Below are 21,985 nucleotides of genomic sequence, written 5' to 3'. Positions count from 1 at the left end.
CAACAGCTTCCTCCGTGCTGAGGCCAGGGGCCAAGCCAAATAACCTCCAGACTCATCGAGAGTGGAAATTGAAGGATGGGGGAGAGGGAAGGCAGTAACTTAACTTTTTTTCCTAACTAGAGCTTGAAACTAATGTGACGAAAGCCCACTGGAAATTTCTATTGCCTACTCTAAGTATTTACTTAAACTTCAAACCAGCAATTTAGACCTAAATGTAACCACAAGAAAAAATTTGGTTAGGTTGAAGAATGAAAAAAGAAAGGAAAAACAAAAAGTGGGAAGGGGGTAGATTTCTGCCTATACCAATCTTCCCAGAGACAGACATGTTAACCACTGTATTTATTCTAGCAAATGTACAGAAAGTCAAAAACATCATTTTCACCTATAATATTTCAAAGCCTTGGATTTTCAAAAAAAAAAATATATGTTTCGAAGGTTATATGTGAAAAATCAGAAGCCTTTGTTGGTATGAGGGCCAGAGCTGAAAGCCCCATCTACCCACTGAATAAACACCCACAGAAGATTAAACGTGGTTCATGTCCTCCCAAACAACCACATCACCAGAAGTGAGTCCTGACCTGAAAATCACTGTTAGAAAAAGGCCAGTCCAGTCATTACAAGTGTCAACATTAGGGTCTCATCAGTTAAGAGCCCTCTTTCTCCCTGAAGTCAAAATATTTTTTTAAAAATCAACTAAATTATTGATCAGAAAAATCAACCACTAAATTTTAGTAGGGTCTATTCAAAGTTAAAAATGAATATTCAGATCCAAAAACCTAGGTTTGTGAGATTGCCTTTGGTTGTGTCAGTGTGCAGACTTAGGACAAGAAGAAAGAAAGAGTTCTCCATTCTCATAGTTACCTGGTCAGAAGTGACTGGAGTCACACTAAATAATTCACTTATGCCCAAAGCAGCTAACCAGGGCTATTATGAGAAGGCTCTTGTGCATTCAGCACCAGAATTTGTATCGCTGCCTCTCTGGGCCAGGCTGCAGGCTGACAGCTGGTGGTCTTTGTACCTAGGAGCACGTGCAAGGTGGGAATGAGCACAAGACGACTCCACAGGCTGTCCCAGCTCCAGTGGGCAGTGCGTACGGTGCATACGCACTGAGGGCACAGAGAGCCTGTGCACTCGTGAGAGAGAGAGAGAAGGAAGTGAAAAAGCACCCTCCGTGGAGATGGCCACACGCAATCCCCTCTTCATTTCCCCCTTTAGGGTTTGGGCACACACGCATAGGCATCTGGCATGTTTTTGTTTTCTAAGCCACTGCATTTGGGACTCGAACTGCACAGCTGGCCACGTGGGAGCCAGTTGCCTTAACCACCAAGCCAACAGCTGGGCCCAGTCTTCCCTCTTACAACATGACCCAGCCTCTCTAAGTGAAGGAATGCAAAGCCATCTCCTTCCCCTTTCACTCTGGGTAAAGGGGCCGAGCCAACTGTGCGGGCTCCTCCCTTGGCGCCCCTCCCCACAGGACCCCTTTTCATTTTCCGCTTGTCCCTCCTCTCTGGCCCTCTCGTTCTCACTTTCGGGTGATGCCCACACCCTCCTTTCCTTTCTGCCCCTTTACTTCTCCTTCACTAAGAACTGAAAAAAACAAAACTTCAGCAGACAGGCTATGTAGTCATGTTGACATAGAGGGAGAGGAAAACTTTGGTATAAAAAGCTAGTTAATGGGAACCAGCAGTTAGCGTAATGGCTATGTCGCTGGACTCCCACGTAGTCGACCGCGGTTCGCGTCCGGGACCCGGTGGCTTAAAACTCACGCCGGGTGCGTGTGCGTGCGTGCCCAAGATCCCGAGAGGAGAAAGGAGGAGAAGGGATTGCGGCGTGACCATCCCCCCTGGGGGGTGATTTCTCGCTTTCTGTCTCTATGTCTCTCTCTGTCTGTCTGGCGAGCGCACGCGCCCTACAGTGAAAATCTCTCCAAAAAAAAAAAAAAAAAAGCTAGTTAATTAAAATAAAAAAAAGCTGTTATGCTTCAGGGCATAATATAGGCCCTGCATTTCAAACAGTCATTTTATTTACTTAAACTGTGGCTCTGCAAATTTAAACACAAACTGTGATTCTTTCAGAGAACAGAAACCCCACAAACTACAAAATGTTAACTGCTTCATGAGAAACCGAAGACTTTTCTGGAGGCCGATTCTGGTCTGTGTGGCGGAGACTGAGATGCGGTCTTCTCGCAGTCTAGACCCCAGCTCACGGCCGCTAGTTTCCACGGCGAACCATCTCAACCTCAGTACAACCAATTAAAAGAGGCCGGCCATAAAAAGTGCAGATAGGACTGTCAGGCAATAAAGCAGGCCTTATCGGCGACAGTGGTGCAGAGTACAAACTTCAAACTCGGTCCTCGCTCTAATCCATCAGAAACTTCCTGGCGTTAATAGGCTATAAACGGCAGGGGCTTTGAAGTCCTCAGGATTAGGATCGGTAATGGACGGACTGAATAAGAAACTCAATGCAGGTGGAACAGACTCTACGGGTCCCGAATTAAAAACAAATCCAATTCATCAAACGGTCCTGAAGCCCGGCTGCCAGCCTGCAGACGCCCAGGCCGGCCAAGGCAAGGCCCGGCGTGCTGAGGGGTGAGCCAGCGGCGCTGCTTGGAGAGCTCACCGTAAGCACCTGCCCTGAAGTCGGGCCAGGATACAGGATACTCTGCTGAGACCTTCCCAATCAGAAGTGAGGCCAGCTTTTTTTTTTTTTTTTTTTTTTTTTTACTTTTTCCAGGAGAGCTCAGTATCAGAGCTGAGATAAGGAGGGAGAAATCGAATGCCTTTTAAAGTGAGTTTACATCTAAACAAAGCAGTGGAGTTCTCAGGCTGAGGCAGCCGAGCTCTGGTTTCCCAAGGCTGATAGCCTTTGATCTAGTGATGCCTAAGCCCTCCAACGCTGGTGGCTCCACATGTGCCAGGGCCTGGAGTTCATCGGGCCACCCTAGAACAAAACGAGATGACTGAGAAAACTGGGGGCATGCCGCCTCAGAAATGGAATTGTTGGCAGAGCAGAAATATCCATTTAGAGCAAAGGCTGACAATAATCCGGCCATCCCAAATCGGTGCAGCAGTCAGCTGTGCTGAGGCCCACACCAGGCCTCTCCTGACCACACCTCTTCTCGCTTGTCTTACCTTCTGGAGGGCTTTTATTCTGATTATTCCAGACGACCAGCAGCTTGGAGAGACTGGGCACCTTGGACACTTCCGTGATGACCCGGAAGAGGCTCTCCACTCGGTCATAGGTGAGGACGATGGCGGTGAACCCTTGAGACTGGGGAGGGATCAGCGGGAGGAAGAGGGGGTTGCTCACGCTGCTCCACTTCTGCAAGAGGCAGACGAACGGGTGTCAGGGGGGAGCTGTGACAGTGGGGCTGGCCGACATCACTGGGGAGCCCAGACACGCTGGGCTAACTCGAGGGCTAAGCAACTGTTCAAAACCGTCCCCTCAGAATTTGTCGTCTCCCTCTGATTAAGTTTGGGTGTCACACCACTGAAAAGGAGCAGGGGATTTCTGCAGCTGAAGAGACTGTGGTTAAACATGGCAGATTAAAAGCACTCCCTGCCCCAACCCACTCAAATGGCAGCTGATGACTGCAAGAGCATAAACTGACGACACAGAAGGGAGAGGAGACAGTGGCTGGCGAGCTGTGCTCACGCATTTCTCAGAGGGCCCGAGTGACACCCGAGTGCCTACCCAGGAGGAGGCCATGGTGGCCCGAGTCCACCAGAGCTCAGGAAGTCGATTCGCCTGCCCCATGGGAGGGGAGGGAAGGGTGGAAGACAGGACTGGCTAAAAACCTACAGAAGGAGCAGTTAGACCCGGGTTCACAAACCCACTCTCTACCCTACTCAGCCAGAAGTCTCTCTTCCGGCACCCAAGCTAGAGAACGGAGCCAAAGCTCTGCGCATGGAGACGTGACCGCAGCAGACAGGAAAGCGCAGGTGAACGGTCTGCATCGTGAGGGACGAGCCCTGCAGCCTTTCTCCCTTTTCAGGTCCCGAAACGTGGCACCCCAACCTCTCAGGTGAAGCCTCCAGGCAATGGCTGGCCATGGCGCAGAGAACGGCTGGTCACTTTTCAGCACCCCTCTCTTCATCACGAACAGACTCCAGAACCACAGACATTGCAAGAACGACAGAAACCAGACCAACAAGAAAGACAGGCATTCGGGAGACCGAGACATTAGAAGCAGCAGAAGGAAGTGAAAAGAGCATCCTGGCAACATATGTCCTCAGGAGATAAGGCTTTCCACCCATGACGCAGGAATCAATTCCTGCTTTTACCTTAGCAACGAAGAGAATGAACTCTTGGAAATTAAAAGCACGATAAACGTTTTTTTAAAGGGCATGATGGAAAAGTAAAGAGGATGAAATATTCCAGACCTGGAAACAAAAGGGCATAGATGAAAAATAGAAGACATAAGAAAATCCAGGAAGTCCAATGTTCATGGACGAGGAGGATGCAGAGAAGGAACACACGGAGTGTGGAAGAGAGGACTATCCACCGGTCCACGAGGCCACACTACAGAATGCAGGAGAGGCATCCGTTTCCAGCCAGCCCAGTGAGTTCAAAGATCAGAAAAAACACTAAATAATAATAATAATAAACCCAGAAAAACAAAACAATGTGACAATCTCCGCACATCAAAGCACTGTGGTCCCTGAGCACAGGGAGCCGGAGATCCTGCTGGCATGCAAGGGTCAGTGCCGAGCTTGGAGTGCACACTGCGGTGACCAGAATCTTCGTGTGTGAAATGTGTTCAAGACAAAGCCCATAAAGCAGTGACAGAAATCCAGTCTCCTCGCTATAAAAAAATACTGAATAAGTTAAATGCAACAATGCGACAGAAATATTATTGTACCGATAGTAACTAGGGGGAGATTATGAAAATGTTCTTACATGTTTTAACAGCTTTATTGGGATCTAACACGTACAGCACCCATTCAGCCCACCTATTAAAGCATATGGTGCTTTTGGTAGATAGTCCATTGTTAATTTATAAAGACTGTGGTAAAATATATGTAATACAGAATTTCCCATTTTAACCATTTTAATTTCCCAGAGGGTTGCATGTGTTTACCAGGAAGAAACGGCAAGACTGAGAGAGATAAGTAGAGGGAAAAAGCAACCCTCGATGGGGAACGGTCATACCGCATCCCCTCTTCCTCCACTTCGCCATCCTGACGGGATTTGGGGCACACATACACATACACCCAGTGTATTTTCAACCTGAAGGGTCCAGGATTTGAATCGTGTGGTTGGTCATATGGAATCCAGCTTCCTTAACCACTAGGCCATGGGGCTAGCCCCATCATAACCATGTTTTTTTTAAAAAAGAATTATTTATTTAATATTATCATTTTAAAATTTGCTATATGGCAATGCACTCACCAGAAAAAGAGAGAGACAGAGAGAGAGGGAAAGTGAGAAAGCAAGCAGCAAGTTGCCAGGTCTGAGACTCGAACCACAGCCAGCCATGTGAGAGTCCAATGCCTCAACCACCACACCACCTGCTGGGCCATTTTAGCCATTTTTGAGTGTATGATTAATCCAGTGCATTAACTGCTTGCATTCACGTTCAAGTGTTATCACATGAAACACCCAGGACCAAAGGCCTACCTGCTAGGAGGGGGCTGGATATGAAAGCCCTGTGACTCTGGCCGCCTTACACTTCCCTGAGGTATTTTACACGCTGGGACTCCCCGGGGCCCCTATCAATCTCTCGATATCACTGACGGACACCCATCACCACACAGACAACAGCTGTTGGCCAGATGTCACGGTGGTGGACAGGAAACGTACATAGACACATGGGACACACGTGGGGTGGGCACTCCAGGAGACCGAGCGGGGCCCCGAGAGTCCTAATGCAATCAGGATATGAAAGCCAGCATGTCCACGGCGTTCCACAGTGAGGCTTCACAGCCGAGTGTCGCGGTTGGACAGGTGACCATCCCCGTGCGGACCCTGTTTCCATCACCGCGTGCACTGACAGGAAGTTCCAGTCTTAGGAGGGGGCTGGATTTTATGTGTACCCTAGCTTCTGATTACATTTCTAGGGACTCTTTTGGATTTTCTACCCCAAATCTTCTTCATCTCTTTTTGATGTTCGTGGAAATTAAAGCCAGTAAAGAGCCCTATGGTTACATTACTGTCCCCAAGGGATGGTTTGTGGTCTAGCTGCCGTTGCGCTCCCTGACCCACTCGTCCACTCCGCTCGACACAGTACTCTCTCTAATGCCCGCTTGAAAAACAGCATTAAGAAAAAACAGTGCTGGGACCAGCAGATAGCGTAATGGCTATGTCGCTGGACTCCCACGTGGTCGACCGTGGTTCGCATCCTGGACCCAGTGGCTTAAAACTCACGCCGGGCGCGTGTGCGTGCGTGCCCAAGATCCCGAGAGGAGAATGGAGGAGAAGGGATTGTGGCGTGGCCATCCCCCCTGGGGGGTGATTTCTTGCTTTCTGTCTCTCTGTCTGTCTGGCGAGCGAACGCGCCCTATAGCAAAAACCTCTCAAAAAAAAAAAAAACCAGTGCTATTTTTCAGTGTTTCAGAGAGCACGTATGCTCGCGGGGCACAGGAGAAGAAACCAAGCAGCCCGCCATGGCACATGGTCACAGCAGCATCCCTTCTCCTCCATTTCTCCCTCCTCTCAGGATTTTGGGCACACACACATGCGTCCTGCATGCTTTTCGAGACCCTGGGTCTATGACTGAAATGGCACAACTGGCCATGTGGGATCCAGCTGCCTTCACCACCTCACCACTGCCGGCACGACAAACAGCATTTTAAAAAGAAAAGAAAGAGTTTTTAAAAGACATGTACAAATCGAAACAGTCAAAATATTCTGCACATTTCTAAGAGCCAGGCACAACGTATTGGATTCGAGACTCACAACCACCCCCAAGTTAGACGCGGTTCTCGTGCGCATTTCACAGAAGATGGAACCACCGTCTTAGAAATGGCAAAGGATGCTCAGGGCTGTTTAACCTGCAAGTGACGGGCTGGGACACAGGCCAGGCACCTGGCTGCAGACCAGCGACAGGGGTGGTTCAACCCCCCCCCACACACACGCTCTCCCACAGACGCTCGCCAAGCCTGGGCAGGCACCACCACTTGGCTGGCCTTGGAAAGGGCGAGTGTGGAGAACTCCAAAGTTCACCACTTCCAGCTCTTCTCCAAGACAGAAATCCTGAAAGTTCTGGATCCTTGTTAATCAAATCTGGGACAATAGGCAACAGCCTACTCCAAACACTATGATTTCAGAGTACCTGGAATAAAAACGCTCCCAATATACAGCACTGACACCAAGCGAGCACATAAATTCGAACAGGTAAATAGACACTAACACAGAAGGAAAAACTATTAAAGCTGGAACAAGATGCGGTCTGTTCTTCGGGAGGAGGGGAGAGTGCCAACACACTTAAGTGCCTTTATGACATTAGGCGGAGAGGAAAATTCCCTGAGAGATGCAGAGCTTGGTTTCACAAAACAAACGCCTTGGGATGTAAACGGAGGCACCCCCTGGAAGGCAGCGCAGCTCTGATTTCAAGGCCCTGCCAGGGAAGAAAGAGCCAGCGTCTCTGGCAAGGTGACAGGTCTGCTCTCAGCCCATCTGCCAGCTCCGTCCGGGAAGGGGACTGTGGGTGTGGGGCGAGGGCGGGAGGGAACAGCGGGCTGGGAAGTGGACAGCACGTTCCTTGGTGCTCAGTGTCCCGTACCGGCCACTGTAGCCCAAGTAGGACTTGCAACCTGGAGAAGCGGGGAAGGACACGTGGGAGGCAGCACCTCTGCAGAGGCTCGAGGATGAACTCCTGCCAGCACTGTCCATACAATGGAGCGACACATCCACTACCAAACGGGCTTGGCGCTACACCGCGGGCCACGCCAGCAGGGCTGAGGCGAGGGACTTTTTAAAAAGAGTGGTGACACGCTGGACTCCTGAATCCAGATTCTTTAACTTGACAGCTGTGTAACCTCACCTTTCTTGCACCTCTGTTCACCTGTAAAACCGTGCTAATCCTACTTCCTTCGTAGGTAGTATTACTCAACATAAATGAGGTAACACACAAAGGGATTTCGGCAAGTTTGTGAAATTAAAGTACAGGTTTACTTTGGTGCCCCCCTTTTTTTGAGGGGAGGGGAGGGGAGAGGAGGAAAGGAAAGGAAAGGAAAGGAAGGGAAAGGAGAGGAGGAAGGAAAGACGGAAGAAAGAAAGCCGTGCATAGTTTTTGTCATGATATGCATTCCCATGAACTTTCTGAAGACTCCTCTCTGTAAAGGACTCGGCACGCAAAAGCGTTCAGTAAGTGGCAGCCAGCAGTCGATCTCAGGTGTCGATCTCGGGTGGTAACCATTTCTCGGGGCTTTTCTTTTTGTGTGTCTCAAAAGCAAATCTAACTAAGCTGAGGTAACCTTGGTCTCCCTCATCACAAGTATTCCCTGGCATACCTGGACTCTCTCTCTGCTTCCTCTCCAACGACACTGGACTGCCACTATTTTCCCTGTCTTCTTACTCTTTATGCTTGAACTATTTTGAAAGCCCCATGAAAGCAGGAGCCACGACAAACAGAACCTAGTACACTGTCTAGTACTATTCAATAACATTTGTTTAAAAAAATGAGTAAATTAGGGGCCAGCAGGTGGCATGGTGGTTAAGGTGCTGCTTTTCCACATGACGGCTCAAGTCCCAGGTCTGGAGACTTAAAAGTCATGCTGGGTATGTGTGCATGTGTGTCCCAAGCCCCAACAGGAAAATGGAGGAGAAGGGACTGTGTCATTGCCACCACCACCCCGGGGGGTGATTTCTCACTCCCCCCCACCCCCCATCTCTGGCAAGTGCATGTGCCCTATGGAAAAAAACGTCAAAACCAAACAAAAAAATAAAATAAAATGAGTAAGCTAAAGGCCAGCAGGTAGCATGGTGGTTAAGGTGCTGGACTTCTGCGTGGCTGAACGTGGTTTGAGTCCCAGACCTGGTGGCTTGAAACTCACACCAGGCCCAAAATCCCAAAAGGAAAACAGAGAAGGGATTGCAGCATGGCCGTTGCCCCTGCCAAGTGATTTCTCACTTTCCCTCTCACCACCTCTCTCTTGCTCTCTGGTGAGCACACACGCCCTACCGAGAAAAACCTTAAAAAAAAAAAAAAAAAAAAAAAGAGTAAGTGTAACTCAAATGATCCAAGCTATATTCTACCTTTTCAACATGAAAATACTGTAGGATTTTGTAGGAATATTTAACACCAGACTCGAATCTGGGCCTTCTGTACCAGTTTCCTCATCTGTAGCACAGGGACCAGGCGTACTAGTACCTATCTCCTGGAGTAACGGTAAGTAAATGAGGTTATGTACATACGTGGCAGACAGCTCAACCCCGCACCCCATGGCCGTTCCAAACAAATGTCCCAGCACATGCCAGTCTGCATTCTTCGCGCCCACGGAAACACTGCACCAGCGACTCCGCTGTTGTTCCTACCCCGGCAGAGTTACTGCGGGCACGCGCGCTTAGTCAGCATACCCCGACCGCAGAGTGTGAGTCTGGACCAGCGTCGCTTTCCCTCCTCTCTACATGCTCACGGTCTGGTGGGGAAGATGACTAGACAGAGAAATCGCGATGCAAGATAACAGGCAGTGGAACGAGGCAGTAACGGTTCTCCACACGCGGAGGCACAGCGGTCTATACCGGGCCTTGTCTCTCCCTGCAGGAACCGGGAGTGTACCCTGGAGTCAAGTCTAGGAAAAGCAGGAAAGGGCTGGCCAGAGGGCCGCGTGCAAAGCTAGCGTACAATTCGGAGAAAGAGCCGACGGGGTTGCTGGAAGAAGGGAAGGAAGAGGTAGGAGAGGAACTCAGAGACGGGCAAAGCCATGCTGGGAGAAGCTCTGAATGGCAGAAGACCTTTTTAAAGCTACATGATTAGCTTTCTTGCTGCTTTTGGAAGTTTCTTTTCCTTAGTATTCTCTAACTGATAATGAACATGGCTCTCAAAGGGTCATACATCGGAAAGGATGATCTGCAGCCAGGCTTCTGTGCCGGCCGCTCCTCCCTCCCCGGGCATAATCTCGTTTGCCTTGGGAGCTCCGTGACAGCACATAGAGGGGCAGCGTTAATTGGGTGTACACTTTCACTCGGCCGCTCCACTCCACCGGGGAAGGTCAACACACTGACTCCCAGAGAAAAAAACCGTATTAAAGAGACGTTTCAAAAATGGCATTAAGTCACCTCTGAAATACCTTTAAGAACCGACCCCCTGCTGGTCAACCAAAGAGAGTGTCTACAGTCTGGGACCTCTTGACCCCACTTTCTGCAGGAAATCAAGCAAATTTAAACCTCCATAATTTACTCAAGACTCTGGCTTCTGCCAGGGAAAAGGCAAACAATTCTGGCAATTAACTCTGTGGCCTGGCTGTATCCATCCTGCCTAGATAGGGCACAAAACCGGCACCCAGAATTAGAGACCTGAAAACACACAATGGCTGTCCACTGCAGTGGCACCTTCAGAATCTTGGCTATCAATGCAATTTTCAAATAAACTCAATAAAGCTAAAAACTGTCCACTCAAAGATGGAAGGAGATACTGAAAAAGAGATCTACATAATTCTTTTTTTTTTTATAGAGACATATTTTTGTTATAAGGTGCGTGCACTCACTGGAGAGACAGAGAGAGACAGGGAAATGGAAAGCGAGGCGTCACCCCCTGGGGGCGGGGGGATGGCCATAATCCCTTTTCCTCTTCTCTTGGGATTTTGGGCATGCACGCACAAGCCCTCGGTGTGAGTTTAAGCCGCCAGGTCCAGGACTCAAACCACGGTTGACCATGTGAGAGTCCAACGATGTAACCATTATGCCATCTGCTGGTCCCAAGGTTTGCATTATTCTGACAGGGTACTGGCTTTTGGCCAAAATGCCTTACTTTGTCTCTAGTGCACTCTCTACTTCTCAGTCCTGCAACAAATACTCATCAGAGAAGCTCCAATAAGAAACCCTGCATCATTAAATTGCAGTCACGTAAGAGTGACCCACGTAGCAACAGTAACCCCCAGGTCACAACCAGCTGAGATGAGTTCTGTCAGATCACTTATTCTGGAAAGCCCTGGTGGATGATCTAACTAGAAAAGGGAGCTGTGGGCTCATGTTTCAGGACCTTGAAAGAAAGGCCTTGGGGGACTAAGCTTAAAGTCAACCACCGGTTCGAAAAGGTCTCTCCTTCAAGAAAGAGATTCAGACTTAAGCAGCTAACTGGGCCTTGTGTGATCCCTAACCGAGGACATCCTCTGGGCCCTGCCTGCAATCCTGTTTTGCTTGTTTATAGTTGAAAAGTCAGGGTAGCCCTATATGAGCCTAGCCAAAACCATTCTAGCTAAGGTTACCAGATGGAAAATGGAGAAAAGTGCTGAGCAAATGGCCTTTGCTAACCATTTTGAAATGTTCCTTTTTTAAAAAGTCAAAGAATTATTTATTTAATTTTGTTAGTTATTATTATTATTGTTTTATTTGCTATAGGGCACAGGTGCTCACCAGAGAGACACAGAGAGGAAGACAGAGAGAGAAAGTGGAAAGAGGGAAGGAAGGAGGGAGGAAAAATGAGAAAGCAAGCATCCAGGTCCAGGACTCGAACTGCAGTCACCCATGTGGCAGTCTAAAACCTTATCCACCATGCCACCTGCTCATCCCCTGAAATGTTCTTGTTGGAGCTAGTTGGGGATTATAAAATCAAGAGAGATGGAGAACACATTTCATTACCAAATACAGGACTTTTTCAACCTAGACCAAACCACACTCCAGCCTAGGAGAGATCGAGCTGCAATGAAGGATGACTCCTTATTTAATTACTAGTATTCATCATATCGGAGATTTTTGTTTTTGACATTATACATAATTTCATGTAAAAAGAAGAGACACCAGCAGATATCTGAGCCAACCGACATTTGACTCACACACAGGCATTGTCCCTTCAGGAGACGAGGCCCGCTTGTTGCAGGGCCGCTTTTGAGCCTCTGGGAATGAGGAGCCTTACCTATCCCTACCTTGATGGAAGGGGCAGTTCTCTCGGTTGTTTTGAAGTTATCAACCTTTACCTCAATGTGGTTTCAATTATGAATTACCAGACTAAAGGGAGGGAAAAAAGCTTTGATTTATTCTTTTTTGCTCCAATTATGCATGATGTGTTTCCACTAAAGACTTTGGAAAAGTATTTCATCATGCCTCTCATCCTGCAATGGTCAAAGGGCAAAACCAAAAGAACTTAACGCTTTCATTTCTCCCCTAGGCTCAAACAGACTCCCTGTCCACAGACACAGGCCCAGGAGAACATGCACTGAAAGGGTTAAGCACCGGCACCGTGTTCCTAACGTGCGCAAGGGTGGTGTCCCCGGCCCACAATGGTGAGGTGACATTTAAGCTAATGGTTTCTGGGAGATCTGAAAGGGGCAATCAGTAATGTGGCCCATGCTGCCGCAGCCACGAAAGCTCTACGGCCTCAGCTCCCCACAGCACGGCACGCGACCCGGCACGCGCGGACGAGGGGAACGGGAGAAGCACAGAGCACGAACGATGTCTTCAGGCAGGATGTCCCAGCCTGAGAGAGAAACGGTCTGGGGACCAGTCTGAAGCGCACCTGCTGCATCACGCCTTTAGTTCATTTCTCGCTTCAAGGGTAACTGACTATTCTGAAAAACGAGAATAACACCAAAGGCCCAATCTCACCAACTGAGCATTCAACAGATACATGAAAGAGCAAGAAAATCAAAGGTTTTAGGAATCCTTTTAGGGTTTCAGATTTAACTAAGTTAAGATAGAACATTATCCACTTAGAATTTCTGCAACCTATTTTTGGTAATTTGTTCATAAATACATTTTTTTTCCTTAAAGAATTATTTATTTTATTTATTCATTTATTTTAATTTGACAAGAGAGAGACACGGAGAGAAGGAAAGTGAGAAAACGAACCACCAGGCCTGGGACTCGAACCACAGTCAGTCATGTGGGAGTGTCCAGCACCTTAACCACCACGCCACCTGCTGGTCCCCCATAAATACGTTTTTAATAGGGTAAAATTTGAATACATCTCACCACACCTGGGTGCACGGAAGTCTCAGATACCGTCATCTGTGTTATCTCTGATAGCTGAAGAAACCGAGTCTTTAAAACTAACTCAGGGCTGGGGCCAACAGGCGGTGGTGTGCTGGACTCCCACATGGCTAACCATGGTTCAAGCCTCAGATCTGCTGGCTTGCTTTCTCACTTTCCCTCTCCCTCCCTCTCTCTGGTGGACACACGTGCCTTATAGCAAATTTAAAAACTAATAATAAATTAAATAAAATTAATTAATTCTTTAAAAAAAAAAGACTACAGGTTACAACAGCAGTCCAAATTTTTCTGTTTATCTCTGTCTCTTTCCTCTAGATGGTTTTAAGATCTTTTCTTTTTCTTTGGTGCACTGCAGGTTCATTATGATGACCTAATTGTAGATTTATTTTCACTTATCTTGCTTGTGGTTCTGTGGTCTTTCTGCATGTCAGATCTGGTATCATTCAACCATTCTGGAAAATTCTCAGCTATGATACTTTCAGAAGGGCCTCTACCCATTCTTCCTCTCTTCTCTTCCTGGCACCCAGATTAGACATAGGTTGGACCTTTTCCTTCTGTTCCCCTTTTCATTTCACTTCTTTGTAGTTTCCATCTCTGTCTCTTTAGGCTGCATTCTGAACAATTTCTTTGAATCTAATAATCTAATCTAATAATTGGAAGTCCTCGCTGGTCTGTTTCTGCTGGTTCTCAATCACGACACTGGCTTATTTCTTTGTGGTTTTGTGGGTTTTGACTGTGAACTGCTCATTTTCCTTAGACACTTAATTCATACGAGTTATTTCAGATCTGGATTGAAGATAAATTCCTCAAGACAGGATTTGTGTCTACTTCCACTGGTTCCTCTCAACTCAGGACCACTTTCAATTAGCTTCCCTTTTTTAAGGTTTATCTGGACCAGGATGCACGTTAGGGTGGCTTGTGATTACAGCTCTCAGCACCAGGGTCAGTATGTTGAAAATGCAGTCTTTCAGTTTCCTGAACTAAAGATTCCTTCATTCAGGAAGTTCTTGTGAAAGTGCCCAGTTTGGATGGGTCACAGGCTTTAAATCCTGTCCCATGTGCTCTACTTCAGTCACCAGGCTCTACGAGCAATCCCACGGCAGAGCTGGCTCGGGCTCTCACTTCCCAGGATGCCCAGCTTTCGCTTTGTTTTAGAGCTCAGCAAATATTTTACTTTCATGCCAATGCAGCAACAGGCTAAAATTACTTTATGTTTAATTCGGTATTGGAACCAGCAGTTGGCGTAATGGTTATGTCACTAGACTCCCACATAGTCGACCACGGTTCAAGTGCCAGACTCAGAAGCTTCTCACGCTGGGTGCGTGTACGTGCGTGCCCAAAATCCCGAGAGGAGAATGGAGGAGAAGGGATTGCAGCTTGGCCATCTCCCTGGGAGATGATTTCTCTCTTTTGGTCTCTCTCTCTGGTGCATGCACACTCCCTATAGCAAAAGTCTCTCAAAAATATACATGTGTATTTAATTCAGTATTTTAGTTATTCAACAGGGAAGGTCATGTAGCACGTCTAACCCTTCATAAAACCAGGGACGGAAGTTTTTCTATGTCCACACTGTTGACCCAATTATGTACCACGTGTTTCCCCCTTACCTGCGGGGCCAAGGACTGGTGCAAGATAGAACCGCTACTGTGAAAATGTGGCCGGGTGCAGTAACAGGTGGACAGGTCACTACATTCCTCATCTCAAAGAGGAGGTGATAAGGAAGTGGGTCCTGAAATAAGTATGTCTCAGTTCCTACAATTGTAAGAATGGGGCCAACAGAATTATACTCTTGGGGTGTAAGGGTTAAACAACAGAAATGCATGACAGACCCTACCTGGGTAGAAAGAATGCCCTCCTGTGAATTTCAATAATGTTCTCCACAGCCTCATGCAGTCTTAAAACTTAAAATTTAAAAACAGCCTTATTATTAATGATGATCATTTACAAAATGCTTCCATGTCACCAATTTCTCATGATATTCCTGTGAGGTAAATATTAGTCCCATCTTCAAGGCAAGCACAGCGAATTTCAAAGAGAGAAATCTCAGTTCGGGTTTGATTCCAAAATGTCCTTTTCAATGGCCAAGATGAGCCATTAGTAATCAGTTACTAATGGTCAGATGAGTCTTCTAAAGCTACTGGGTCATCAGAAAGGTCACGACACATTTTTGCATAGGAAAGTATGACCTAGTACTATTATCCACACACCCAGTCGTATAGATGAGCAAACTGTTGTAAAGAGTATTCCTTAAATAACCTCAAATCCCTCGGATCACCAAAACAGAAGGGATTAAAACGTGCAGTTCAGGGCCAGAGGGTAGCATGATGCTGGAGCCCTGGACCCAGCCGCTTGAAAATCACACCGCCCTTGTGTGTGTGTGTGTGTGTGTGTGTGTGTGTGTGTGTCCAAAATCCCTAAAAGAGAATGGAGAAGGGACTATAACATGTCTATCCCTCTTGGGGGTGGTTATTTTTCCTCTCTCTCTCTCTCTCTCTCTCTCTCTCTAGCGAGAGCAAGTCCTATGACAAAATAAATAAATAAATAAAAATAAAAATTGCATCCCAGGAATTCCTGGGCTATGCTATGCCAGCTAACGGAAGGCTCACGGGTTAAACCCATCTGAATGTCTCTTGAAAATTCCTGCTCTTATCTGAATTTTAGCTACTTCAATTTTTTTTTTTTTTTAAATATAACACTGAAACCCATATCTGGCTAAATGCCCACTCTTCTTCTGTAAAGCCAAACTACTGTCAAGAAGAGCAGAAAGGGTCGCTGCTGATTGCTTTTCAGGTAGGAAAGGAAAAAGCAGATATTTCATCTTCCTCTTGCTTGGAAAGAAAGCCAATAATTTATCAGAACCGTCGTCTGGCCACAGCTTCCATCAGTGGGGTGGACAGAAGCCAGTGAAACGGTTCAACATAAGCCATCTTAAAAGGACTTGGAACGAGGGAAGAGAAGGTTCCACATGCTGATACTTTTAATAATTCATGAGTTATATCAGTCCGCGAGCAATCCATTTCACTAAATAGATCTATGGTATGATTGCTTAAAATGCAAAGATACCACACCATTGATTTTATTGGTTTATAATTTGCTATATTAAAACTAACAGTTCAGCTTTTAACAGTGGCTAAGATTCGGCTTATTCTTAGAGCGCATCTTCACAGACAGGCATTTATCACCCTTGGATCTGTCGCTTTGTAAATATGCTGAAAACATTTTTTAAAAAATGAGAAAACCAGTATCCTACTTGATTCAAATGAGCAAAGCTGATTTAGAATCCAAAGACAAAGCACCCACGGGTGTTAGTGATGGCACACAGTACTATTCTCAGGGAGGCAAACACATTTACGGTTCCGTCCCCCTGTCCTGGTCGCGAAAGGCCCGGACGGTCTGAAAGACCAGCCTATTCTCCGGTTTGACCTTGGCAGAGAGGTCAGCGATGGCCCGAGGGACGACGTCACCGACCTGGGCAACACGGACTCTCGGACATGACTACATGACAGCGTCCGGTACCTGCACTTAGAAGACCAGCAAAGTATCACCAAACGCCCCAAGTCTCCACATGGTTTTGAGCTCACAGGAGCGCATTAGCGCCAATACGGAGTGGGAAGAGCCACCTCTACCGCATAGTCACTTCTTAACTCTTAATTTCTCTGGATTCCAGGAAAACTTATGTTCTGTCTACTGTGTTTGCTCTCTGCTTCTTCCTAAAAAGGGGCATGAACCCACAAGGACAAAGACAGGCAAGGGGACAATAACGAACAAGAATTCAATTTTCAGAAGATAAAACCAATGGGGAGCAGCAGGTAGCGTAATGGCTATGTCACTGGACTCCCACGGAGTCGACCCCAGTTTGTGTCCCAGATCTGGTGGCTTAAACTCACGCCGGGTGCGTGTGCGTGCGTGCCCAGGATCCCGAGAGGAGAATGGAGGAGAAGGGATTGAGGCGTGGCCATCCCCCCTGGGGGGTGATTTCTCACTTTCTGTCTCTATGTCTCTCTCCGTCTTTCTGGTGAGAGCACGCACCCTGTAGCAAAAACCTCTCCAAAAAAAGAAAAAAAAAGAAGATAAAACAGATGGAATCTTCCTTTTCAAAATCCTTTTGCTATAAATAAAATACATAGAGATGAAGAATAAAATACAACAAACACTCTCTCAAATACACAGCTGAGGTCATAGGAAAAGTAAGTCCCCACCAACAATACAGAGAGCCACGAACGAGAGCTGGCACGCAGGAGCTGGCTGGCAGCATGACACCTCGGGGATGGCACAGGCTGTGGCTGGGCTGGGGAAAGTAGGCGACGGGGGTTTTGTGTTGTTTGCTCCTATTTCTGCCATAGGGTGTGGTGTGTGCATTTGCTGGAGAGAGAGAGAGAGGCAGAGAGAGGGAAAGTGAGAAATCGCTTTCCCAGGGCGTATGGTCACACCGCAATCCCTTCTCCATGCTCCTCTCAAGATTTTGGGCACACAAACACACACGTCTGGCACAAGTTTCAAACCGCTGGGTCTGGGATTCGAATTGCAGGGTCAGCCATGTGGGATCCGAACCTTAACCATCACGTCACCTGCTGGCCCAGTAGGCATTTGGGTTTGAATGTGCCTGCTGGAAGAGAAGTGGCTTTGGGCCCAGGGAGCAGGGGAGGTGGAAGTGTGACGTGCACCTAAAGCCGGGACCCTTCAAGGCCTGCACCATCAGGAGGCCAGGGAGTCACTCACGAGTACACGGATGCAACCAAACCCCTCTCCCCTGAGCTTGGGGTGCTGAGGAGGGAGAGGAGACTCTCCCTTGGGGACGTCAACAGAGGCTACCTCTCATGAAGGTTTAGGGTTTAATGAGTTCTGTGACGTATGGAAACCTCCAACTGGGAAATTAATGTAAAAAAGTGATGTATCCCAGGCTGGTCCCAAAGTCCAGTGGTCTCCACAGCCTCATGCAGTCTTAAAACTTAAAATTTAAAAACAGCCTTATTATTAATGATGATCATTTACAAAATGCTTCCATGTCACCAATTTCTCATGATATTCCTGTGAGGTAAATATTAGTCCCATCTTCAAGGCAAGCACAGCGAATTTCAAAGAGAGAAATCTCAGTTCGGGTTTGATTCCAAAATGTCCTTTTCAATGGCCAAGATGAGCCATTAGTAATCAGTTACTAATGGTCAGATGAGTCTTCTAAAGCTACTGGGTCATCAGAAAGGTCACGACACATTTTTGCATAGGAAAGTATGACCTAGTACTATTATCCACACACCCAGTCGTATAGATGAGCAAACTGTTGTAAAGAGTATTCCTTAAATAACCTCAAATCCCTCGGATCACCAAAACAGAAGGGATTAAAACGTGCAGTTCAGGGCCAGAGGGTAGCATGATGCTGGAGCCCTGGACCCAGCCGCTTGAAAATCACACCGCCCTTGTGTGTGTGTGTGTGTGTGTGTGTGTGTGTGTGTGTCCAAAATCCCTAAAAGAGAATGGAGAAGGGACTATAACATGTCTATCCCTCTTGGGGGTGGTTATTTTTCCTCTCTCTCTCTCTCTCTCTCTCTCTCTAGCGAGAGCAAGTCCTATGACAAAATAAATAAATAAATAAAAATAAAAATTGCATCCCAGGAATTCCTGGGCTATGCTATGCCAGCTAACGGAAGGCTCACGGGTTAAACCCATCTGAATGTCTCTTGAAAATTCCTGCTCTTATCTGAATTTTAGCTACTTCAATTTTTTTTTTTTTTTAAATATAACACTGAAACCCATATCTGGCTAAATGCCCACTCTTCTTCTGTAAAGCCAAACTACTGTCAAGAAGAGCAGAAAGGGTCGCTGCTGATTGCTTTTCAGGTAGGAAAGGAAAAAGCAGATATTTCATCTTCCTCTTGCTTGGAAAGAAAGCCAATAATTTATCAGAACCGTCGTCTGGCCACAGCTTCCATCAGTGGGGTGGACAGAAGCCAGTGAAACGGTTCAACATAAGCCATCTTAAAAGGACTTGGAACGAGGGAAGAGAAGGTTCCACATGCTGATACTTTTAATAATTCATGAGTTATATCAGTCCGCGAGCAATCCATTTCACTAAATAGATCTATGGTATGATTGCTTAAAATGCAAAGATACCACACCATTGATTTTATTGGTTTATAATTTGCTATATTAAAACTAACAGTTCAGCTTTTAACAGTGGCTAAGATTCGGCTTATTCTTAGAGCGCATCTTCACAGACAGGCATTTATCACCCTTGGATCTGTCGCTTTGTAAATATGCTGAAAACATTTTTTAAAAAATGAGAAAACCAGTATCCTACTTGATTCAAATGAGCAAAGCTGATTTAGAATCCAAAGACAAAGCACCCACGGGTGTTAGTGATGGCACACAGTACTATTCTCAGGGAGGCAAACACATTTACGGTTCCGTCCCCCTGTCCTGGTCGCGAAAGGCCCGGACGGTCTGAAAGACCAGCCTATTCTCCGGTTTGACCTTGGCAGAGAGGTCAGCGATGGCCCGAGGGACGACGTCACCGACCTGGGCAACACGGACTCTCGGACATGACTACATGACAGCGTCCGGTACCTGCACTTAGAAGACCAGCAAAGTACCACCAAACGCCCCAAGTCTCCACATGGTTTTGAGCTCACAGGAGCGCATTAGCGCCAATACGGAGTGGGAAGAGCCACCTCTACCGCATAGTCACTTCTTAACTCTTAATTTCTCTGGATTCCAGGAAAACTTATGTTCTGTCTACTGTGTTTGCTCTCTGCTTCTTCCTAAAAAGGGGCATGAACCCACAAGGACAAAGACAGGCAAGGGGACAATAACGAACAAGAATTCAATTTTCAGAAGATAAAACCAATGGGGAGCAGCAGGTAGCGTAATGGCTATGTCACTGGACTCCCACGTAGTCGACCGCAGTCTGTGTCCCAGATCTGGTGGCTTAAACTCACGCCGGGTGCGTGTGCGTGCGTGCCCAGGATCCCGAGAGGAGAATGGAGGAGAAGGGATTGAGGCGTGGCCATCCCCCCTGGGGGGTGATTTCTCACTTTCTGTCTCTATGTCTCTCTCCGTCTTTCTGGTGAGAGCACGCACCCTGTAGCAAAAACCTCTCCAAAAAAAGAAAAAAAAAGAAGATAAAACAGATGGAATCTTCCTTTTCAAAATCCTTTTGCTATAAATAAAATACATAGAGATGAAGAATAAAATACAACAAACACTCTCTCAAATACACAGCTGAGGTCATAGGAAAAGTAAGTCCCCACCAACAATACAGAGAGCCACGAACGAGAGCTGGCACGCAGGAGCTGGCTGGCAGCATGACACCTCGGGGATGGCACAGGCTGTGGCTGGGCTGGGGAAAGTAGGCGACGGGGGTTTTGTGTTGTTTGCTCCTATTTCTGCCATAGGGTGTGGTGTGTGCATTTGCTGGAGAGAGAGAGAGAGGCAGAGAGAGGGAAAGTGAGAAATCGCTTTCCCAGGGCGTATGGTCACACCGCAATCCCTTCTCCATGCTCCTCTCAAGATTTTGGGCACACAAACACACACGTCTGGCACAAGTTTCAAACCGCTGGGTCTGGGATTCGAATTGCAGGGTCAGCCATGTGGGATCCGAACCTTAACCATCACGTCACCTGCTGGCCCAGTAGGCATTTGGGTTTGAATGTGCCTGCTGGAAGAGAAGTGGCTTTGGGCCCAGGGAGCAGGGGAGGTGGAAGTGTGACGTGCACCTAAAGCCGGGACCCTTCAAGGCCTGCACCATCAGGAGGCCAGGGAGTCACTCACGAGTACACGGATGCAACCAAACCCCTCTCCCCTGAGCTTGGGGTGCTGATGAGGGAGAGGAGACTCTCCCTTGGGGACGTCAACAGAGGCTACCTCTCATGAAGGTTTAGGGTTTAATGAGTTCTGTGACGTATGGAAACCTCCAACTGGGAAATTAATGTAAAAAAGTGATGTATCCCAGGCTGGTCCCAAAGTCCAGTGGCTAAGGGAGCTGGATCCCATACGGCCAGCTGTAGTCTGAATCCCAGCCCCAGGGGCTTGAAAAACTCACCAGGCATGTGTGTGTGTACCCCAAATCCTGAGAGCAATGGAGAAACGGAGAAGAAGGGTGTAATGTGGCCATGCCCCTTGATGGGCGCTTTCTCCACACACTGTCCCCTGCCCCCTGCCTCTTCTCTCTCTGGCAAGCCCATGTGTTCCGTGGCAATTAAAAAATAAGAAGAAATTTAAAACATAAGAAAACAAAGACACTAAGGAAAAAAAGCGCTAGGTACACAGATTTGAAAAACAATCTTACAGAATTTCTACAAATAGCCATTGACATTTAAATCAAATGGATCGATAAAAAGCATAGTCATAACTGAAGAAAACAAGAAAATAGATGTGAAAAAAAATACTCAGCATGCAGCATAGACTGACAAAAAGATGAAAAACCTGAGGAAAAACATAACTGAAAAACATTAAGAAGGAATAAAAGAAGTCTAACAGGCATAATAGGCTTACAGAAAGAAAGACTAGTGAGAATTATAGATAGGTAATATTCAGAGAGAACAGGAGAAATGTCCAAAATTTATTGAAGACATGATCCTCAGGTTAAAAAAGAAAAATCACTCTCAAAAGTGAAATGAAAGTTAGAAAATCACTAGTTGGCAACCATGAGAACAATGGATTCAGGCAAGAATCATCAATGGATGCTAAAACTAGTGGGTGAAAAGTCAGAGTGACAGGATATTTACATAGTGTCAAAGTATTTCCCCAAGACACAATAACATCAAATACAGTAATCAAATAGAGTAACTTAACAGCAGCGAAGTCCAGGAGAAGCCTGTGGTCAGTTACCAGTTACGTCACCAGTAGTGAGATGATCAACCTCGTGTGTCCTCCAGTATGGCATGCTGAGAAATGCTAGTGT

General features: G+C 46.9%; 1 protein-coding gene across 1 annotated transcript in view; it reads right to left on the bottom strand.

Annotated features, from left to right (window-relative positions):
• The window catches only part of EXT2 (exostosin glycosyltransferase 2), a 163,659-nt gene that overhangs the window by 53,542 nt on the left and 88,132 nt on the right, over nt 1-21,985 (bottom strand). The window contains exon 8 of the mRNA XM_006157755.2: nt 3,132-3,321. Coding sequence (XP_006157817.1) covers nt 3,132-3,321 — 190 coding nt within the window. The remainder of the gene's footprint in view (nt 1-3,131; nt 3,322-21,985) is intronic.

The sequence above is a fragment of the Tupaia chinensis genome, unplaced genomic scaffold (genome assembly GCF_000334495.1).
Source record: "Tupaia chinensis unplaced genomic scaffold, TupChi_1.0 Scaffold000561_1, whole genome shotgun sequence".
Classification (NCBI taxonomy): domain Eukaryota; kingdom Metazoa; phylum Chordata; class Mammalia; order Scandentia; family Tupaiidae; genus Tupaia; species Tupaia belangeri.
This window is presented reverse-complemented; position numbering and strand designations above follow the sequence as displayed.